Consider the following 19,347-nt stretch of genomic DNA (forward strand, 5'->3'; position numbering starts at 1 on the left):
CAGGTTAGCTGCTGCATAAAAACAGTTCCCTTGCCATCTCTGCTTCTGACAGAGTACAATTGGGAGACGCCATCCCTTAATTAGACAATAGGTGCCCTTCTTTGGCCTACTAATGCAGCAGAGCAGGAAAACAGCAAGACTCTCAGCATGGATCCATTTCTTATATCTAGTTTTAAATACAAGCTTCATCTTGCTCTCTTAAATTACTCCACTACTCTGCCTACTTTTTGAAGTTTGGCTTCAGTACTTTTAGAGGGGTGGTGCACACCAAGCCAAACGCAATGTTTCACGTCAGTCTCTCTCCTGGTGCTTAGAGTGGCATGTGGATCTCATAAACACTTTGGGTGGTGGGAGAAAGTATGATGCATGTCCAAATATTATGTAGCTTTCACTTAAACTGATTTCTGTAGTCTATAGGTATTATATAATCTTTTTTTTCTGATTAAAAAAAAAAAAAAAGAAAACATCACTAGGACTGCTCGGACTCTCTTGACAAACCATTTGTAACCTCTGTTTTGTAGCTCTCTGGATGCCAACCGGCCCCTGAAGGATTTTGCCCAAGTTTGAAATGGCAGCAGCAGCAAGTGGCTCAATTTTCAGCTGTTCGGCAGGTAAAGATAAACATTTTTACAATTTCACGGTAGAAACTGGTGGGGGTAAACTGCCACCTCTATTGCCTCCCCACCCAAGGTGGGTTAACCAGATCCAAGGCTATTGCAAATGCAGTTGAGAAAAAAACTGTGGTGGTATTTAGCCTTCTGTTTTTCTATAGACTTGAGAGAGTACATAAGGTACAGAGTATAAGAAATGAAGTTGCACTAACAAAATAATGGAGAAGGAGCAAGCCTGTCAGGAAATGGAGGTGGGTACTATACAAAGCGACGGTAGGGAATTCTGACAGTTGGCGGCAGTGAATACTCTGTCCACCAAGGTTAGAAAAGGTCCTGTCATATGGGTTGTATGTTGTCGCCATTTTAGTTTTCCTTTTTAACTTACCATCTCTTTACTAACACAAGAATGTGCCATATACCCACTTATATTTAGTAGAAATTGTTGTTCCAAACTCTGCTCTTAGTTCTAGGGACACACACATCCGAACACAGTCCTTCTTTATTATGTGTTCATATCCCCCAGACTAAGTAACATTATCATTCTGCATCTCTAGCAGAATGTGAGAAGACCGTGTTTTATTATTTAAACCCTGCCCATGTTTAACTCTGTGAGAGGCACCTCGCGCTGGAGTTATGATGAATGCTGCAGAGAGCGTTGAATGAGATTCAATCCTGCATGCCCCAACAGTCATCGTAAGAAGGAAGATAGCTGCGTAAGCAGAGATGTGTGGAAGCTTGCACACACAGACAACCTTCATTTGTTAATGCACTGAGGCTGACGTTCGTGAAACATTATACCAAGGTATGGGGTTAGATCATTCCTACTGTGTCTGGCAGAAGGATTCTTCCTTTATGCTCTTGTTAGAGTAGAAGTACTATTGATAGATAGGAGTAACATTAGGAGCAATTGACATGGTTGAGTTGTTTGTGTTCTTCACCATTATAATAATGCTTATAACAAAGTTTCATGTCTAATAATCTCAGTTCACATTTTATTTACAAGGATTCGACCTTTTCAATAAACATTTGAAAATGTATTATTGCCTCTTTTCTCTCTAATACTTTAGGCATGCAAAAGTGACAAACGAAAGGGTTAGATCTATTTCCAGGAATTTATTGAGAATCACAGTGATCATGTTTGAGGTTACCAACAAGCATCTACAACTCTAGAGGTTTAGGAGTTCAGATGTGGGACTATGAGCTAGCCGAATCAACATTTACCGATGACATAGTCTCAATATTGTGAAGTTTTGTTGACCTAATACACAGTCCTACTAAATTCTTAGGAACCGTTTAACACTGTTACTGTGCTGTAATTAAAGGTCACTACTTTGGTGGGCAGAAGGATGGCTGGTAGCAAGGCAGTCCTGTTTTGTATGCAGATTGTGCCGTTCTATGGCCCACACTCCTAATGGGTTAAAGAGCTGTGTGTGCCATATTGATGACTTGGATTTAGCCACTAATTTTGCTAAAACCTTTATAATGACAATGGGTCCTTAATCAGTTAAATCAGTCGTTTGTGTTGCATCATTTTCTGGCAAGAGTCTTCACATTCTCTTACTTGACCATTGCTTTTTAAAAATACTGGCCACTGTTGTAACTTAATTCTCTTGAAAAGCACAAAATGTATCCATGCAGAAGTGGGGTTGTGTGTATTTTTAATTGTTGTTTCAGCTGATATGGGTAATAAATCCCTTGTTCATATGTTAGACGTACGAGACATTTGTTTCTACATATATCTGTTATTTAGTGAGAATCTGGAGCCAATCTGACATTGCTTGCCTTCAGAACGATTAAGAAGTTTTGCAGACAACTTTTATGGCTGCCTCAAAGTAACTCTCATTACTCTTGCCTCAAAGTACTTGGTATAAGTTATTTGAAAATGCAATAAAACTGTTGCCATTTTTATTATGGATTGCTATGTGGATGAACCCAGCTACAATATTAAACAGTGACTTTGTAAGGGATTGTATGAAATAGGAGGCCTGTAAGGTAATTCTCTGAGATAAATATATCAAAGATCCTTGTGTTGCCCTAGGGAGATCAGAACTGTTAACTAAATCATGGCTCCTAGAAGCAAAATACAAAATATGGGCTAAGAAGATCTTTTTATAAATTAAGAACAACTATTCGATATAATTTGGAGATAGGCACACTGTCTGTAAAATTCTTATGTTTTATTTAAACCAATGTTATCTGCAATTTGTTTCTAAGATCTAGTAGAGGACTCTGGTAAATGCATTTAAACTGAGCGGTGTGCACAACATGCCGGATTTCTCATAGTGATGGCTTACTGAAGAATCTGTGAATTTTTTGCCTTTGTCATCGATAATCCTTGCAAACTTGGATGCATTGTACATAGTTCTGTAAGACAAGTTATATAAACAGCCTAGATACAAGTATTTAGTAACTCAGTTTTAAAGATTGTTTTTACTAGATGTGGATCAGCTTTCCTGTTTTTATACCTATTGTCTAGCCCCTTAATATTTGTATGCTCATCCTAATTAATGCAAATAAAAATCAATGATAAATTGACTGACACTAGCCACTACGCTTTAGGATTACGACATTTATCTTTCGTTTTTCTTTTGATGCATTTCGTATAGACATTTATTTTGTGATTTTATTCTGTTTTATATGGTTCTAAATAATTGAAAGTAACGCTGCTACTACTAATAGTCCATTCATTTAAAAAATGTGTTTTTTTACTGTTCAAGCATAGTATATCTCATGTGATCATCTTGGTTTCAATGCTGCAATCATAGCAATTGTTTGGTGCACTTTATTATCACTGCAATTTAACTTGATTCCCTTAATTCTCTTGAATATAGGGAGGTAGTCATTGGCTTGTTGAATTATATAATTTTTTACGCTAGATCTTGCCAACAGCTGGTGTATTGGATTGCCGTTCTGACCAGTACACCAGCTCTGGTCAGTCCAAACCCGAGGATGTCATTCTTGTCTTTGGCCTGACAAAACTGCAAGGTGTTCAGTCTGCTGCTTGCCCGCAGGCTGAATTGTTTTAAATGTTACTTTTCCACATTACTGTCCTTTTGACATGCATATGTCATCAAATACATGGGAATGCATTGATACCCTGGTAATGCTAGAAGTGCTTGCATGGTTTGATCCACCGTCTGCTCATAACAGATCTTCTTCAGGTTAAGCCTGTATATGGAAGACTGGTCTTCCGATGAAGATTTTCCACCACTGTATGAGTGTGAGTTTAGAATAGCGATTAAAGATTTCCTGTTTTTCCTTAACAGACTGCTAATTTTAGGGTAGCATACACTTTTGATGTTAGCTTTGCTGTGTAGAAATGCAAATATGAGCCACTATGTTTCTATGGTACACTTTTACATAGATTGTTCGGTTAAAAGTTCAACTACTAGCAATTTGAACACCTGTTTCAGTAGATCTAAAATGCATTTGTAATAACCACTGCAAGTAAAACAAGAAGGCAGCTAGAGTGCAAATGTTTGTAGGGGGTAGAAGCAATAAAAACAGCCTTTATAGAATTGACCAATGTGAATCTGTTTTGTCTTTACATAACAGAGTTTGCACAAACACAGAAGTCATTGGACGTCACAACCTCTGGATAGCAATGTGGCAATGGTATGTATAATCTTTAAACATGTTGTGAGTCCATGTATTTGCTTTAAGACCTTCTAAGTTTGGACTACATTTACTTGGCACTTCTCCATTGTGTATAATTAAAGATGCTTAATACAGCACTCATTGTTCTTGACAAATGCTTAAATTCACAGCCTTCAGAAACTATTCTTTTGCTATAAAATCATCTGACACACTTGCCTGTCAAATGTTCTATGAACAATACTTGACTTATTTGCATGTACAACTCCTATTTGATATCAGTTGACAACTTTAGACCAGTCCAGTCACCACCTATGTATCTGATCTACTATAAGTTCAGGCACTGAAGAGCTAGATGGACATCTCTGCTTGAAGGATACTTAATTACTACTTTTCAGCCTACTCATTTCACACCTATATCATGCACTGCAGATGAAGGTTCAAGGGGGTGCCCCATTGTCGGCAGCCTTGATCCCCAAGCCCTGATCTCCTTATTAATAACAACAAATTAATAAGTGGGGCACTAATCTTAGAAGGACTGCATCCCAATGGCTAGGTGTCACTCCCTGCGAGTGCTGCAAGTATTGTAGCACTTGTTGTCCTCCATCCCACCCGGTGACCCATACAGGTAGGGAGACTATGATCCCGGTGTTCCGCTTTGTCACTTTCCATTTAAATGTCCTGAACTGGGGGGGTGAATGCTTGTTCAAATGGAGAAATTTCAATGACTGTATTGTAGCCCCTCCTTCTCGGATCTGTACTGTTTCTCGTACCACTCATCCTCCCTGGGCACATTACAAGCAATATTTTTAGTTCCTTGTCCAATGATTAGTCTAAGTCTCTTATTGTACTCTTGTTTGACATCCAGATAGTGTCCGTTTATGTGACTTATCATTCTTCTGAAACTGACTTCTGTCTCTGGGTATGCTGTTGACTGAATCGATGCTCTTTCCCAAAAACTGTAAATTTGTATCCCCAGTTGGCAATACCTTAAGCACACTGTAAGTCCCTAGCAAATGGTACTAAAGGGCTGCAGCACGGAATGTGCCACCCTAAGGGACCCCTCACCAAATGCATGCAACGCTGACATTGCAGACTGCATGTCTTGGTGCAGACAAAAGTGAAAACATGACATGACACATCCCTATGTGCCATGTTCCCTAACACTGCATGTGATATTTGTTAGCCACTCCTACAGAAGGCCTTACAGCCCTAAGGCAGGGTGCCTACTTTTACACGTGAGGGCATACCTGCATAAGCAGATATGTCCCTGTGCAAGAAGGTGCCATTTCTACCAGTGCAAGTGATCAAGAAAGCAATTTTAAACCATGTGATGGTCTCTAGTGAAAACGAGTTCCCCAGCTCCATGATGGCTTCACTGAAGATGGGGATGTTTGGTATCAAACCTCTCATTAATAAACCCATACTGATTCCAGTGTTGGTTTTATTAATACATGCCTTCAGAGGGGACCTTAGTGGTGCCCCCTGAAAACCTACCAGCCCCTGGTGTGTTTGTTGACTGGTTTCTGTCACCTGAGAAAAGTGTCTGACCCCCCCCCACGGATGAGAGCCTTTGCTCTCAAGAGGTCTGAAACCAAGCCTGCTCGGGAAAGGGTGTTTACACCCCCTTCCTCAAAATGACTTGCTGATTAGCATTCCAAGGCAGGGGAGCTTCAAAGAAGCTGCTGCCTTTGAAATGTGACTCTTGCTCCCCTCACAGGAGAGGAAGCCAACCCCCTTTGTCCAGAGCCCTTTGGCACCTGGACGGGTGGGAAAATTAGCTAGTGAGGTAGGTGTGCCACTCCCTGGCTTGTACCACCCCTAAGGTAGCCTAGTCTGAGGTGGACATTACTTTTCAGAAGTGGCCATCTTAGTGATTGCCAACTCAGGAATTCTCCGTCATATGTGGGGACGGAGTGACTGCAATGGTCAGTAGCCCATTGGCTACTACCGCACATGTCCCTAATGCCCCTAATTTGGGTATTTAGGTGAGCCCCTTGTACCAGAAAATCAAATCCTGCCGACCTTAAAGAAGAAGACTGACGTAAAGTGTAGCAACTACAAGAACCGAAGACCCAGCAAGTGACTTTGTGCCAACCCTGCTGGCCTGACTACTGACAATTGCACCAAAAGAAGAGTTGTCCTGCAGATGCTGAGTCCCCAAAGCCCGGAAGACCTGCCAGCACGTCACCCAGAAATCAAGACCTCCCGCGTAGTAGCAGACCTGCAGGCAGCCAAAGATTCCTAAGAGAACTTTGTGGCCACAGAAACCCGATGCCTAAAGACACCACTGCACCCTTCGCTCCAAGCCCAAGTTGAAGTGTGCCAACTGTGTCATTGTGGTCCCCCCATTTCACCGTGGTTCTGCTCCCTTTACTGCGGCTGCTCCTGGTAAGAAAACCCAGCCCCTAAGGACACCCTGCACCCGTCTCCCCTGGGCCGCGGAAATTAGGACCAACAATATCCCTACGTCCTCGAGCATGGTTATCCCTGAACTTCACTATTGGTTCAGCCCGACTGTCCCCCTCAGTCAAAACCTGAAGCTCCTTTTCACAAAGACCAGTCCCCATAGAGTAACATTGGTCACCCAACGCTGTTTTGCACCCAGCTCCCCTAGTGCTGCTGGTGGTGTTCTGCTGGTGCTGCCTTGGACCTTGCCCATCACTCTCCTTAACTCCTGGAGGTTGCTTTTCTTCCAATAAGATAACATTGCAGATTCTAAAAATGTCACTGTTGACTTTTTGAACTCAAAAGGATTTCTCTTGAATTAACAAATTTACCTGAGGTAATTGATTCTAGTGCCTAAACATATGTAGATACCTGTTAAGTTTATAAATTGGTGTGGATCTTCTTTTTGAGTCCTGTGTATTATTTATTGACTATTTTGTGTATTTGTAGATGTCTTTGATAAGCCTAAGGCTTCTCGACCACACTACCCCCTAGAAAGAAGATCACCTTGGGATTGCTAAAGCAAGCCCATGTCCACACATAAGAGAACCCCTGGACTCTTTGCACAATATCTCATTTTGATATATCCTATAAAGAGCCAGCTTACTACAGCATCCAATTTGTATTTAGAGTTCTCCAGACCCATGTGGTGGCCAGTATTTCACCCATTACTATGTTCATGTGGTCCAGTTTGAATTTCCCACTTTTTTTTCCATTGAATTGCTCACCTTACGACCTCCACCTTAGTTACTTCTCTATCAAAGTCTCATTTTTCTGTGGAGTATAGGGGTCCACATTCTAGGAACCTACTCCTATGTGTAGGGAAATTGGGTAACTGATTGAGGAGTGTAAGACCCTACTCGAGCAGCAACCACAATTATTGTTGGGTGGAACAAAAGTATCCCACTAATTAACCTGTGGTTAACCCTCCGGTTGCTTGGCACAAAAACAGTCAGACTTAACTTGAACTATAGAATCGCACTCTGACACAGGTGAGCTTTTATCCCCAAACAAACTTTATTAAAGGTACAGGCAATCGTGCTTTCCAGTCTCTTAAAAGCATTTGGCCACAGTCCCAACGCGTTTCGAGTTTACCTCTTCTTCCCGGGGCACTGCAGTCACCACGCGCATGTTCCACTTCATCTCCTAATTAAGCATAATTTTTGCCATGAATTGGACGAATCTGCTGCTTTCTGGGATATGGAGTATCGAAATTAGCCCTCTAATGGATGCGCGCTGAAATGAAATGCTGAATTAAGCCCCTCGGGGGGCTAATTTCGATACTCCATCTCCCAGAAAGCAGCAGATTCGTCCAATTCATGGCAAAAATTATGCTTAATTAGGAGATGAAGTGGAACATAAAGTAGGACTAACAAATATAACCTGTTCAATGATCTGTACATCATTATAACATAAGAGGCATTTTCCCTCCTCCCAAACTACATTCTGCCATGCACCTGTCACAGTTTTTAATGATAAACCATTCAGCCTACATAGTATTATGGATCTTTCGCAGCCTATGTTCCAGGTTACAATTAAAATACAGTTGAGAGACTGCTGCCTGACATGATTCAATAATACAGTGGAAACTAGATTTTGTTCTACATATATCTAACAATTGCTCATGGTATGTTTTAGATGATTTTTAAGGTGAATATAGCTCATACACTGGGTATCTAATCTAGTCAAAGAAAAATGCTGAAGTTAAGTTAAAATATTAGTTAAAAATGATCAGCTTCTGTATAAAAACGAAACCTTCAGAAGCCAAAAGACTCCTTAAACACTTTTGTTTAGCATGTAGTATACAATAGTACCATCGTAAAATAGCAGCTAGTCCTCTCATAAAAGTGCTCACCAATCCCAATTCTAACCTTAGGGCTTCTATAGAATTTAAAGTGCAAATAGTGTGAATAATCTTCCCCTCCACCTGATGCATAGATCACCATTGATTAATATTTATTGTCTCTAAAGCAGATAAAAGTCGGTGGAATCTTCATACTGTTTAAACTGATAAGAGAGGATTAAAGTGCCTGTGACTGGTTGCTCCGTAAAGTGCCTTTAGTGCATTTCCATGGGCAAACGCCTTATTTGTTATTCTTGCAATATGTTCGCTGTCAGCCAAGTTTGCTGACCTAATTCTTCCAAGATAAGGGTAAGATTTTACTTCTTCAATGGCAGAATTATTATATGGAATACAAAAATTTCTCACAAAATGTGAAGGTGGAGGAGGGTCCGAGGGACGAATTTAAAGACCTGCTACAGTACAAATCCCCTTATCCATATACGTTTTACAACAAATACTGAGGGTCTAACGATCCAAATATACACAGCTCTAACACCCTAGATAAATTGAACCTCCAAATTGACTACCATGAGTGACAGAAGAAAACTATAATTCCCATCACCCACCATAGGTGGCTTGTCATCATCTGGGAATTCAGGACTGAGCTGAGAGGACCAACCACTCTGATGGTAATGGTGGTCACTCAGTTGTCCCAGTAGTGAAACAAATGGTCGGGTGACGGTTGCAGTGCAAAAATTAAACAAAAAGTGCTATTAAAAATGGCTATCTAGATGCTATAAACTTTATTCTAGCGCTATCGTGATGCCATTATTAAAACCTGTGCGTAAACAGTATTAACAAATAACTGTTAGATCGATGGTCTACATGTTTCGGCAATCTGGACTGTGTGTCCAAGCTCTCATCAGGACCCAAATACGCTACTGCAATATGTGATAAACAATATAAACACAAAAATTTAAGATTTCCACCAGTAAAGTATACCATACAACCTGGTTTGTTCTGTATGTCCCAATGGAACTGTTACAGGTAAGAAACCTAGACATAAATTAGATAAAAGGAGGTTGAAGCTGGGTGTTAGTGGCAATAAAGAACGTACATATGAAAACATATTGTGTATTCTCATTTGTCATAATCTAAGTATTGACATGACTTGAAGTAAAATGATACTTGAACTGTGCACTTACCCGGATAGTTATGGGTATGCACCTCACCTCGCCTGGCATCTGCTCAGGATATTGAGGCACCGCTCTACAAAAGGTAATTTCAGGTAAACTAATTTAGAATTAATCCCAGTAGACAAGATATGTTCAAGTCACCGGAACTACCAGAAATAATCTTATGAGCATTATGCTAGACAAGAGTAAAAACACGGCAGAGGATTGGTCTTGAAACAGAGTTGGTAAAACACTTCTCTCAATGACTCTTTCTTCCAGGGCAGACAGTGAAAAACAATGACCGCACATTGATGTCAAAAACAACAGTGTGTATCTGTATATTTATGATTGAACACTGCTATGCATATTAGAGCAAACCGGACCCTCATACATTATACGACTCAGCGATATATTAAGCCAAGCTCCTAGATTCAGTTGTTAAAATAAAGCGTGCAGAGTCCGCTGATATTGAAACACAGAATGAGATGCATTTGTGGTATGTTTTGTCACACTATGTAAGTCGTAAATATGACAGGGCTCCACTGGATCTGTGGTCACTAGATTTACAATGTTAGAAAGACGTAAATATGATAAAGCTCCCTCAAGCCTCGTGGTCGCTAGATTTAGAATACTAAAGGAGTATTCAGAGCAGAAATCCTGAAGTTGACACGCTCATACGCGGCTTGCCGATCTGATAATTACATGGTAATTCAGAAAAATGAACGAGCGCAGCACTCACCTGTCCGTCGGTACCCCGCTCTGTCTTCTGAGCTTGAAGGGGAGGCACTCGACGGACGGGACTTGCGCCGTAATAACGTATCGGGTTGCAAAAGTACCAAGCACTTCCGGGTCAGTGTGCTCACACGTGATTCGGGCACACCAGCATAGTACCGGAAATGACCGGGAATTGTAGTTCTAAACAGCCAAATACAGATTCGTGTAGTTTGAACATAATTCAAGCATTAAAGGACACTCCGCATGAGTATTAGGAGTCACAAGCTGCCATAGTGGATGGTTGCAAAGTGCCCATACAAGAAATTATGCGCCAGTTGACCACAAGAGTTATATGCATAGTAGACAATGATCCTACTGTACTACATGTACACAATACGGTCGCATTCAAGTAAAATGCTAATTATGATCTGGCATAAATGAATGTGAGGCATAGTAACAGATGGAAACTCCAATGTCTCTTCTCACTAAAGTGACGACCACGGGATTTCGTCATTCAAGCCGCAGGTGTCACTTTTGAGTTTAAAAACCCACTTCTGTTCTTTTTGGAACAGGAATTTGGTAAAGTCTGTGACATGGGCTGGAATGAACGGATGTTCTAAAACCACCCATCTCAAATCTTCTGGCTTATGTTTTAGTGACAGAAAATGGTTGGTAAGTTTTGTGGCCTGTTTACTACGTCTGATCGTACTTTTGTGCTCATTTATGCGTGTCTTCACCCTGCGTGTGGTCATACCCACATAACGCAAGGAGCAGGGACAAGTTATTAGATATATGACCTTGTCTGTGTTGCAGTTAGTATGTTTTTTGAGAACCCAGGGGATGCCAGTGCCTATGTCAATCGTCTTAGTGGCTTGTGTCTGTGGACATGCCGCACATTGGCCACATGGGAAATGTCCCTGAACTGGGGGCAGATCCCATAAGGTGTTGACGTTGGTTGAAACTTTAATTTTTGGTCTAGTATGAACAAGACTGTCTCTGAAATTAGCGCCTCTTTTAAATGAAAAAAGAGGATAAGGCAAACTCTCACCGCCTGTATTTAGGACCCGCCAGTGTTTGCGCACCGTCTTCTGCACCTGGGTAGACCAGGTACTAAAGGTGGTGACAAACGTCATTCTAGACAACGGAGGCTTAGGCACGGGTGGTTCGATAAGGGCTCCTCGGTTATTGTTCGAGGCTCTTTTCCAAGCCCTTTTCACTAGGCGTTTCGGATAGTGTCTATCTCTCAATTGACTTGAGAGATCTTCTGCATGCTGATTGAAGGTGCTGGTCTCAGAACAATTCCTGCGAATTCGCAGAAACTGTCCAACTGGTAGATTTTCCCGCAGTGATCTAGGATGATGGCTGTTAAAGCTCAAAAGTGAGTTTTTTGAGAGCGGTTTTCTGTAAAGTTCACTGCCAAGTGCGCCTTCGTTCGGAAAAATCACTATGTCTAAAAAAGGCAAACGATTTTTGTCAGAAGTCACTGTGAACCGCAAGTAGTCATTCCTTGAGTTTAACCAGGCATGAAAATCAAGGAGTGATGACAAAGATCCTTGCCAGACCACCAGAATATCATCAATATACCTCTTCCAGACTTTGATCCGATCCCGGAAAGGATTAGTCTGAATGAGGATGTTGTTCTGCTCAAAGAGATGGACGTATAGATTGGCCAGGCTGGGAGCAAAAATGCTCCCCATGGATGTACCCGAGACTTGAAGGTATATTGTCTCCTCGAATTTGAAAAAGTTTTCCATCATAGCTAGCCTGGCCAAGTCCATGATGAAGTGTACTGGTGTTATAGAGTCCAAATCTCTTGTGTCCAATAGACTCTCAATTGCTTGTAAAGTTTCTATTTGTGGAATAGAGGTATATAGAGATTCCACGTCGAAACTAACTAGGAGATCTGTTGACACATCATAGTTTATATCTGGTAACAACCGTAAGACATCCTGGGTATCTTGCAAATAAGTTGGCATTTCCTTGACCAGTGGGCGAAGGAAAAAGTCTACAAAAGTAGAGAGAGGTTCGAACCTCTCTCTACTTTTGTAGACTTTTTCCTTCGCCCACTGGTCAAGGAAATGCCAACTTATTTGCAAGATACCCAGGATGTCTTACGGGAATTATAGAATTATTATATGACCACTTACAGTTTGTATTAATCTGACACCCCTTTGGACAAAATCTCATGACCTTTAGTTTTATTTCTATTTCCCTTCGGGAACTGAGCATCTGGATAAGGTGACTAGGTATCAAGGCATCTCTGAAGACCTTTAGAAGCATGGTCTAGCAGGGCAATATTGTCCGCATAAAGGAATGTACCTAAAGCATAAGAGCCTAATTTTGGGGCATCACCAGCTACCTTACTCAACACATCGCGCAGAGCTGCCATATATAGTGAAAATAGGAAGGGCCCCAACAGGCATCCCTGTTTCAAGCCATTTCTGATAGAGAATTTCAAAGTCATACTCCGCCTACCTCCTAACATACCATAACATGACACCAGATAGCGGGGTGACTAGCAATGGTGAGTTTTAGGAGCCCCCCCCGGCATTCCCATGGCACTCAACCTCCTCCAAAATGTCTGCCTGTCTATGCGATCAAAAGCATTTGAGTAATCAATATAGGTCGCCTACACAGGCACCCCCCTCCATTTCACATATTATTCCAATATTCAATGTAATACAGTTATATTATCCAGAGTTGAGTAGCGTCTGCCCCAGTGGTTGAATATATTTTTCCTCCACCCAATCTAGTAGATTAGATGAAACTAATTTAGAAAAACCTTTCCTGTGGCGTCCAACAGGGTAATCTGTCTATAATTGCTAGCTATGTTTAAGGGGCCTTTTTAATGTACCGCAAGATAACACTACCCCTCCATTACTAAGGACCACCCCAGTATAATAACAGTAACGGAAAAGCTCCACTGGGTAGAAGGCCCATAGATCCAGAACCAATTTTATGATAGTGTTAGGTAATTGGTCTGGACCTCTTTCACTGGTATTCCTAGCAGCCTTAAGATAATGCAACACCACCTGTCTAGAATGAGAGAAAAGGGGAGAACATCTCTCGACTAATGCCTCATCTAGAGACTCAGTAGTACCATTGCTATCCATCTGTATATTCAAAGCATAGAGAGAAGTTATGTATTCTTGAAATTCGATGCTAGTAATATTATTATCTTGGGTTTAGAAAATGACTCTCTTCTCCCCTATAATTTTCCAAAAAGCTTTTTGATTTTGCAAATTTCACTGCTTCTGTTATTTTTGCCCAGATGTTATCAGAGTTGTCTTTTTTGGATTCTTATCCACCTAGTTCTTCTTTTCAAATGAGGAGATCCACTAATTACATTCCTTGGAGTAAAAGATGAATTGCCTTCTTTGCAAGTGATTAATAAGCTTGTTAAAAACAATTTATTACAATTAATAGACTACCTTATGGATTTTTTACATAGGCTACCTAACAAATTCGGGGTTACCCTCCTAAATCTTTCCATATGCTCCTCAAATATGTCTACAGGTAGCCAGCCTAATGGGGGAAGAATTTCAGTAATTTTCCTTAATTCTACTGATAGCGACTGCTTATCTTTCTTAGTCCATAATATCTTCCCTTTCACACCACTAAACAAGTCATCACTATTGGGAATCTGCCATGAATAAAAATCATCAGGTTTCCGATTGATGGAAAGAAGGAGAACATTGTGGTCACTCCAAATATTATTGATCACCTTTAGATCCTATAAATAGGGGAAAAACCATGTACGAACTAATAACATAGTCCATTATCATAGTTCATATGGCTGTAACATGAGTGGGACAAGCTGGAATTTCACTCTGTAATCTGCCCTTGAGGACAATTATATCATGTTCCCTGCATGCCTCCAGGACCAAGGTTCCTCTTTTATTTGTCCTGGAGCAGGGAGGGAAAATGGTGGGCGGTAAAGTAACAGCCTCTTCCTGTTCTTTGTCCGCAAATAGAGCGAGTGAATGATTTGAGACAGTAGCATTAAGTTCTCCCATAGTTAGGACCTTAGAGATACCTACTTACGCATGATCATGTTTTTATAATGGAAGAACTCACTTAACAAATAGTTATTTTCTTGACCTCGTAAAATATAAAGATTGCCCAAAATGAAAGTAAAAACGGAGCAGTGATCCGAATACTGTTCTGGAAATACAATACACTGTAAGAAATTTGATTGAGGTCAAAACACCTGATATGTCCAAGTAAAGTATGTGGACAGTTGTGTGGCTATACCACTACTTGCATGGCTTCTCTTTGACTTAATAGCAGGACAGCTAATCACATAATTTTAAACCTCAAAAGCGGCAGTTGCCCACGTTTCTTTTAAACCGATTAACACAGGACTGAATACATCCAAATTCCTTTTTTTTCTTTTCCCCATGTTATTCCAACAACCAGCTATATTCTGTGCCGCAGTTCTAGTGGAATGGTCCGCATTACTAAATGCCTCATTTCAACACATTTGGGGCGGCCTTTTTTCACTATTTAACCAACCAGCTAGCCAAGCCCATTGAGACACATCCTCAAGCCAGATTTGTAATCATTGCATCAAACCACCCTAGAGCCGGCTTTCCAGTAAACTAATGTTAATTTTGCATTAGTGGCCATTACTTCCTGTAAAACGGAACATTTCCTCAATGGAACAGTAAATTGCCAAATAATTGTTTCCATCTACTGGCAAGACCTTTTTTTTTTTTTTTTAAAAAAAGGAGAGGTTATAATATCAATTCCTTGTGACAAAAAAAACTCAGTTGTTCAAAATCAGATTCACAATAACTGCCGACTTAAATAACAATTGTTTTCTTTTCTAATTGTGTGTCTAATAGTTCCACCAATTCCAGGTCACTACTCCTTACCATCTTAAGTTGGTCTACTTGGGCCAAAAGATTCAACAAGAGAGATCAGTTTAAAAAGTTAGATTTGTCCTCAAAAAGACAAAGTCCAAAGTTATAATTTCCTCCATTCTCTTGTGCACTTTAGTCTGGTAAGTTTGGAGATATTGAGGGCCATTTTCCAAAATGTCAGTCTGCGAGGTACAAAAGCAATTGAGGTCGGGTTCAGAACAACTGATGAAGCGATTTCCTGTTTTAAATCTTTGGAGTCCCTGTGTGGATAAACGTTTGGTACATGGCTGAACAGATCAAAGGACATCTTTTCAGCCTACTTATCGGGAGTCTTTTTTGGTCACAGACTCGAGCTCCTTAGGTGGTATTTATCTAGTTGGTCTACTTGAACCACAAGCCATACAGCCCTTAGAGTATAAAACCCAACACGAGAGACTCTGTGGTGTATTCAATCGGAAATACCTCTCTGCAATATGGCACATTAGGTTGAATGCTCTTTAAAGCAGAAAGCATATATTTGCACACCTAAATCTGGTCCCAAATGTATTTATGATTGGTTTCTAATTCTTTTTTATTAAAATCTTACCTACATTTGTTTTGTAGGAATTGAATAGACCTTTTATTTGCAAACCTTTTTGGCTTTGGGATGCTTTTTAAAATATTTTCTACAAATGTTCATTTTTTATTATGGATTTCAAAATATTATGAGACTTGTATTGTTGATATGTAATTTCCCACACGATTTTGTATTACAGTAGAAATTATTTTTAAATGAATTTGTGTGTTTTTATTACATCTTGATTCTAAATGTTTTACATTGACCCTTTTATGGCTCTATTGAACCGAAATTAGGGAAAGATGATGATGATGACTAAAAGATATACACCCTGAAACTGTAAAGCTTGCATTTTGAACTTTGAAACAGAAATGTGTGTCCTTTGCAATTCTTTTTTCAATACGACTTTTATGATAAGTTTGTTGCTCATCTTAGTGATCTGACTGATGCGAGAATATCCTGAGTAAGGAATGCAGGCAATGCAAGATGGATCTGTGATCCATGAGTTTTAATATATATATTTTTTAAACCTATTCCTGTGTTGGTGCTTTGTAAAACCACAGTGAAAAAAAGTGTTTTGAAATTCGGGTCTGTACTATAAAACACATTTGGGTCAGTTCATTTTGCATCTACTGTATCTCTATGTAACACTGTGTAAAGCCTTTTAATTTTTTTTTAATTATAATAAGTTGTGTATGCGTATGGTCACTTCTATAAATATTGATGGATGCAGTATGGTGATTTTATGACTCCAAATATTTCCTACATTTAGCCACAGCCACAAGATGAAGAAAGGTGGAAAATGTTTTGCCTGGGTGAAAAAATTAATTCTGATCTTGCTTCGTCGTTGTTGAACACTGAGAATGAAAACCCAGGCATTGATTATATAAAGGTGTGTAGAACCCTCTTCCAACGTAAGTAAAACATTAAAACAAAAAAACATTTTTTGATAGTTCTTAGAATTTATTAGTAATGTTTGTTGTTAGTCAGATATTCCCGCATAGGTTGTTCAAGTGCTATCATTGATTTTAAGTGAAAGATACCTGGCAAATGTTGCCTTATTTTTTTTTTATCAGCTGACTACTGTAATGGCACTGAGCTTCTGTAGTTTTCTGTTTACTGGGCCCATGGCCGAAGACTTATGGATGAAGGAGGGTTACCCTTTTTGATAGGTTTGTCCAACCACTAGCTTCCATGTTCTTTGGCACACTATTGTTATCATTTGTATAGCCAATAGTCTGCTGTATATGACTGGCTTGAAACAACACTGCCCATGTTACTCTCTCACCTGACTGCGCACTCTGAAGCTCACCTTTTTCAGTGATTAAATAAGTGGCTTCTTTGTTGTTGGCCTATATTTTTATTTGACTGATTTGCTGATGCTGCAGAATTCGGAGGCATAAAAGCTGAGGAGGCTGCTTCAACCTATAGGTGGGACTTTTAACACCGTAGGTGATCCCATTTTTCCCCTGATTATTCACCCCGACACTCTGGGTAACCTCCTTAATCTGGAAATTGGTGGATTCCCGAGCAACTTAAATACCAAGCTTCCTTTACTATGCTATTGGGCTTAATCGCACAACACCTGCTTGGAGGTGCCTTCTAGGCGTAAGCCAACCATTGTCCTATGAATGTTTCATGGTCTCAAGTGCATGAAACGTTCTCAAAGTTGACCCACTACTCTAAACCTTCTGGGGCTTTCCTGATATCCCCACAGGAACTAATCTCTTGGAGAACTGCACTACAGTTCCCCAATTTTCAATTGCTACAGGGAGTAGGCAGTAGCTTTCTCAAGACCTCAGATGAAGATTCAAATTTTTTTTGTTTTTGTTTTGTTGTCGTCGTTTCCTCTTGGGACACAAATGGAGGTATATAATCTCGCCCTATCTGAAGTCTGATGCTCAATCCACGAAGATTGACCAAGTTGGCAAAGTCAGGCTTCAAACTGGAACAGCACTCACATTGACATAAACTCAGACCCAGTGTCTTGGATCCAAAATTCCTGACCTCAGGTTTCTCTGTAGCTCTTGGTTGGAAGCCCCATTGTTTAATTATCCCCATGAACTGGAGTAGCACGAAAAAAGTCAAGACAGTGTACTCCTAGATACAAGTAGCCACCACCAGAATGAATGTTTCTGCCTTTGGGATAGACCAAGGGTGTCTTGATACCTCGCAGTGTGCCATGATCCAAGTATGGAACCGTGTACTCTGAACAGTTGAAAAAACTTCTGAAGATGACTAAGTTTTGCCTCCTTCAGAATTCCTGAACATCTTTATTTTTTCTGCGCGCCTTTACTGCGGATAACTCTCTTCATTGGGCCCAGTATTGCCTGAACCCTGAATTTGTGGACACTAGCTCACAGTTTCGACATGGCTATTCCAGCTAACATCATAAGTGTTAGTGGCCAAATTTGTGGATACCTTTGCCAAATTGTGGCGACTAATGCAATGAGTAAATACTTGGAAGATGTACTATTCACCCCCTTGGAAGATGTCCTAATCACCATCTTGTCCCCAACTCTGGTTGCTACTAGTTTGGCTTGCTGCTGGGCTCCCTCAGTGGTGGTGCGTTGGCGAGCGGCTACTCTGGCCACACTGCTGACTTTTTCTGTCTGACCTTTTGAGGGCCTTTATAAGGCTAAGGGGGGTGGGGGGCTGACTACGCACCTAAGGAATAATCCCAATCCTTTAGGGTGAACCCTAAAGTCAGTAAATTAACCTGACCTCCACCCCCCCAGTAGCTATGGCACAGAGAAGACAGACCGGCAATGTGTAAAGTATTAATGCAGTACAAAACCAGTAATAAAGTTGAAATGTAAACAATCAAAATCCCAATCTACTTAAAAAAACAAAATAGAGTAAAATGTAGTAAACAAAATAAGAATCCAAAAAAAAAAAGCCGGAGATACAAATGTTTGAGGTTTTAAAAGGAATAAAGTTCCAATTATTTCAATAACGTGATGTTAGACCAGAACCTAGGCTCAATTTGACACCGGCAGTGATGGAGTGCGGGTCATATATACCAACCAGGCGCGTCCTGGTCAAAGTTCTTACCGTATTACCTTTAAGTCCCAATTCATCACTGGGATGTACCCACGTCTCAGGGGAGGTACTTGGAGATTTACAGGGTGTCGGGCAGAGCCCAGTAGCAGGATCCAGTCTAGGTCCAGTTGCCACTGATCAGCTTGGCAGTTGTAGTAAGGCCTCTTGTAGCTTCTTGAATCCGGTAGATTGAACAGCAGGTCGCTCTTACGAGCCTTGGCGAACCTCTTCCTTGTCCTGGTTACAAGAGGAAGCAGTTCCGTCCTTCCGAGCTACTGTTAAGAAGTCTAGTCCTCTTATGTTCTTCCTCAGGTCCAGGAGTGTTCTGAAGTGGGTGCCTAGCAATGCCACATTATGCCTGACACAAGTTGGTGGGTGGGAGTGACTCCTGAGCACTCCCCAACAGTTTCAACATTTTCAACACTTCGGAAGTTTTCAGACACATAAAACCTGGGTGGCGGCGGAGGGGGTGGGGGGGGTGTGTGGGTGCGTTTATATATTTCATTCCTGATAATCCTAATGTGGCGCACTATAATTACACAAAGAACCCTAAAACAGA

The 19,347-nt window shown here is 40.6% G+C and overlaps 1 protein-coding gene across 1 annotated transcript in view; it reads left to right on the top strand.

Moving 5' to 3' along the window:
* GEMIN2 (gem nuclear organelle associated protein 2) overlaps positions 1–19,347 on the top strand; it is a 215,314-nt gene that overhangs the window by 20,042 nt on the left and 175,925 nt on the right. Inside the window, exons 3-5 of the mRNA XM_085626925.1 lie at positions 522–611; positions 4,167–4,226; positions 16,519–16,638. Coding sequence (XP_085483051.1) covers positions 522–611; positions 4,167–4,226; positions 16,519–16,638 — 270 coding nt within the window. The remainder of the gene's footprint in view (positions 1–521; positions 612–4,166; positions 4,227–16,518; positions 16,639–19,347) is intronic.

The sequence above is a fragment of the Triturus cristatus genome, chromosome 9 (assembly GCF_964204655.1).
Source record: "Triturus cristatus chromosome 9, aTriCri1.1, whole genome shotgun sequence".
NCBI classification, from domain to species: Eukaryota; Metazoa; Chordata; class Amphibia; order Caudata; family Salamandridae; genus Triturus; species Triturus cristatus.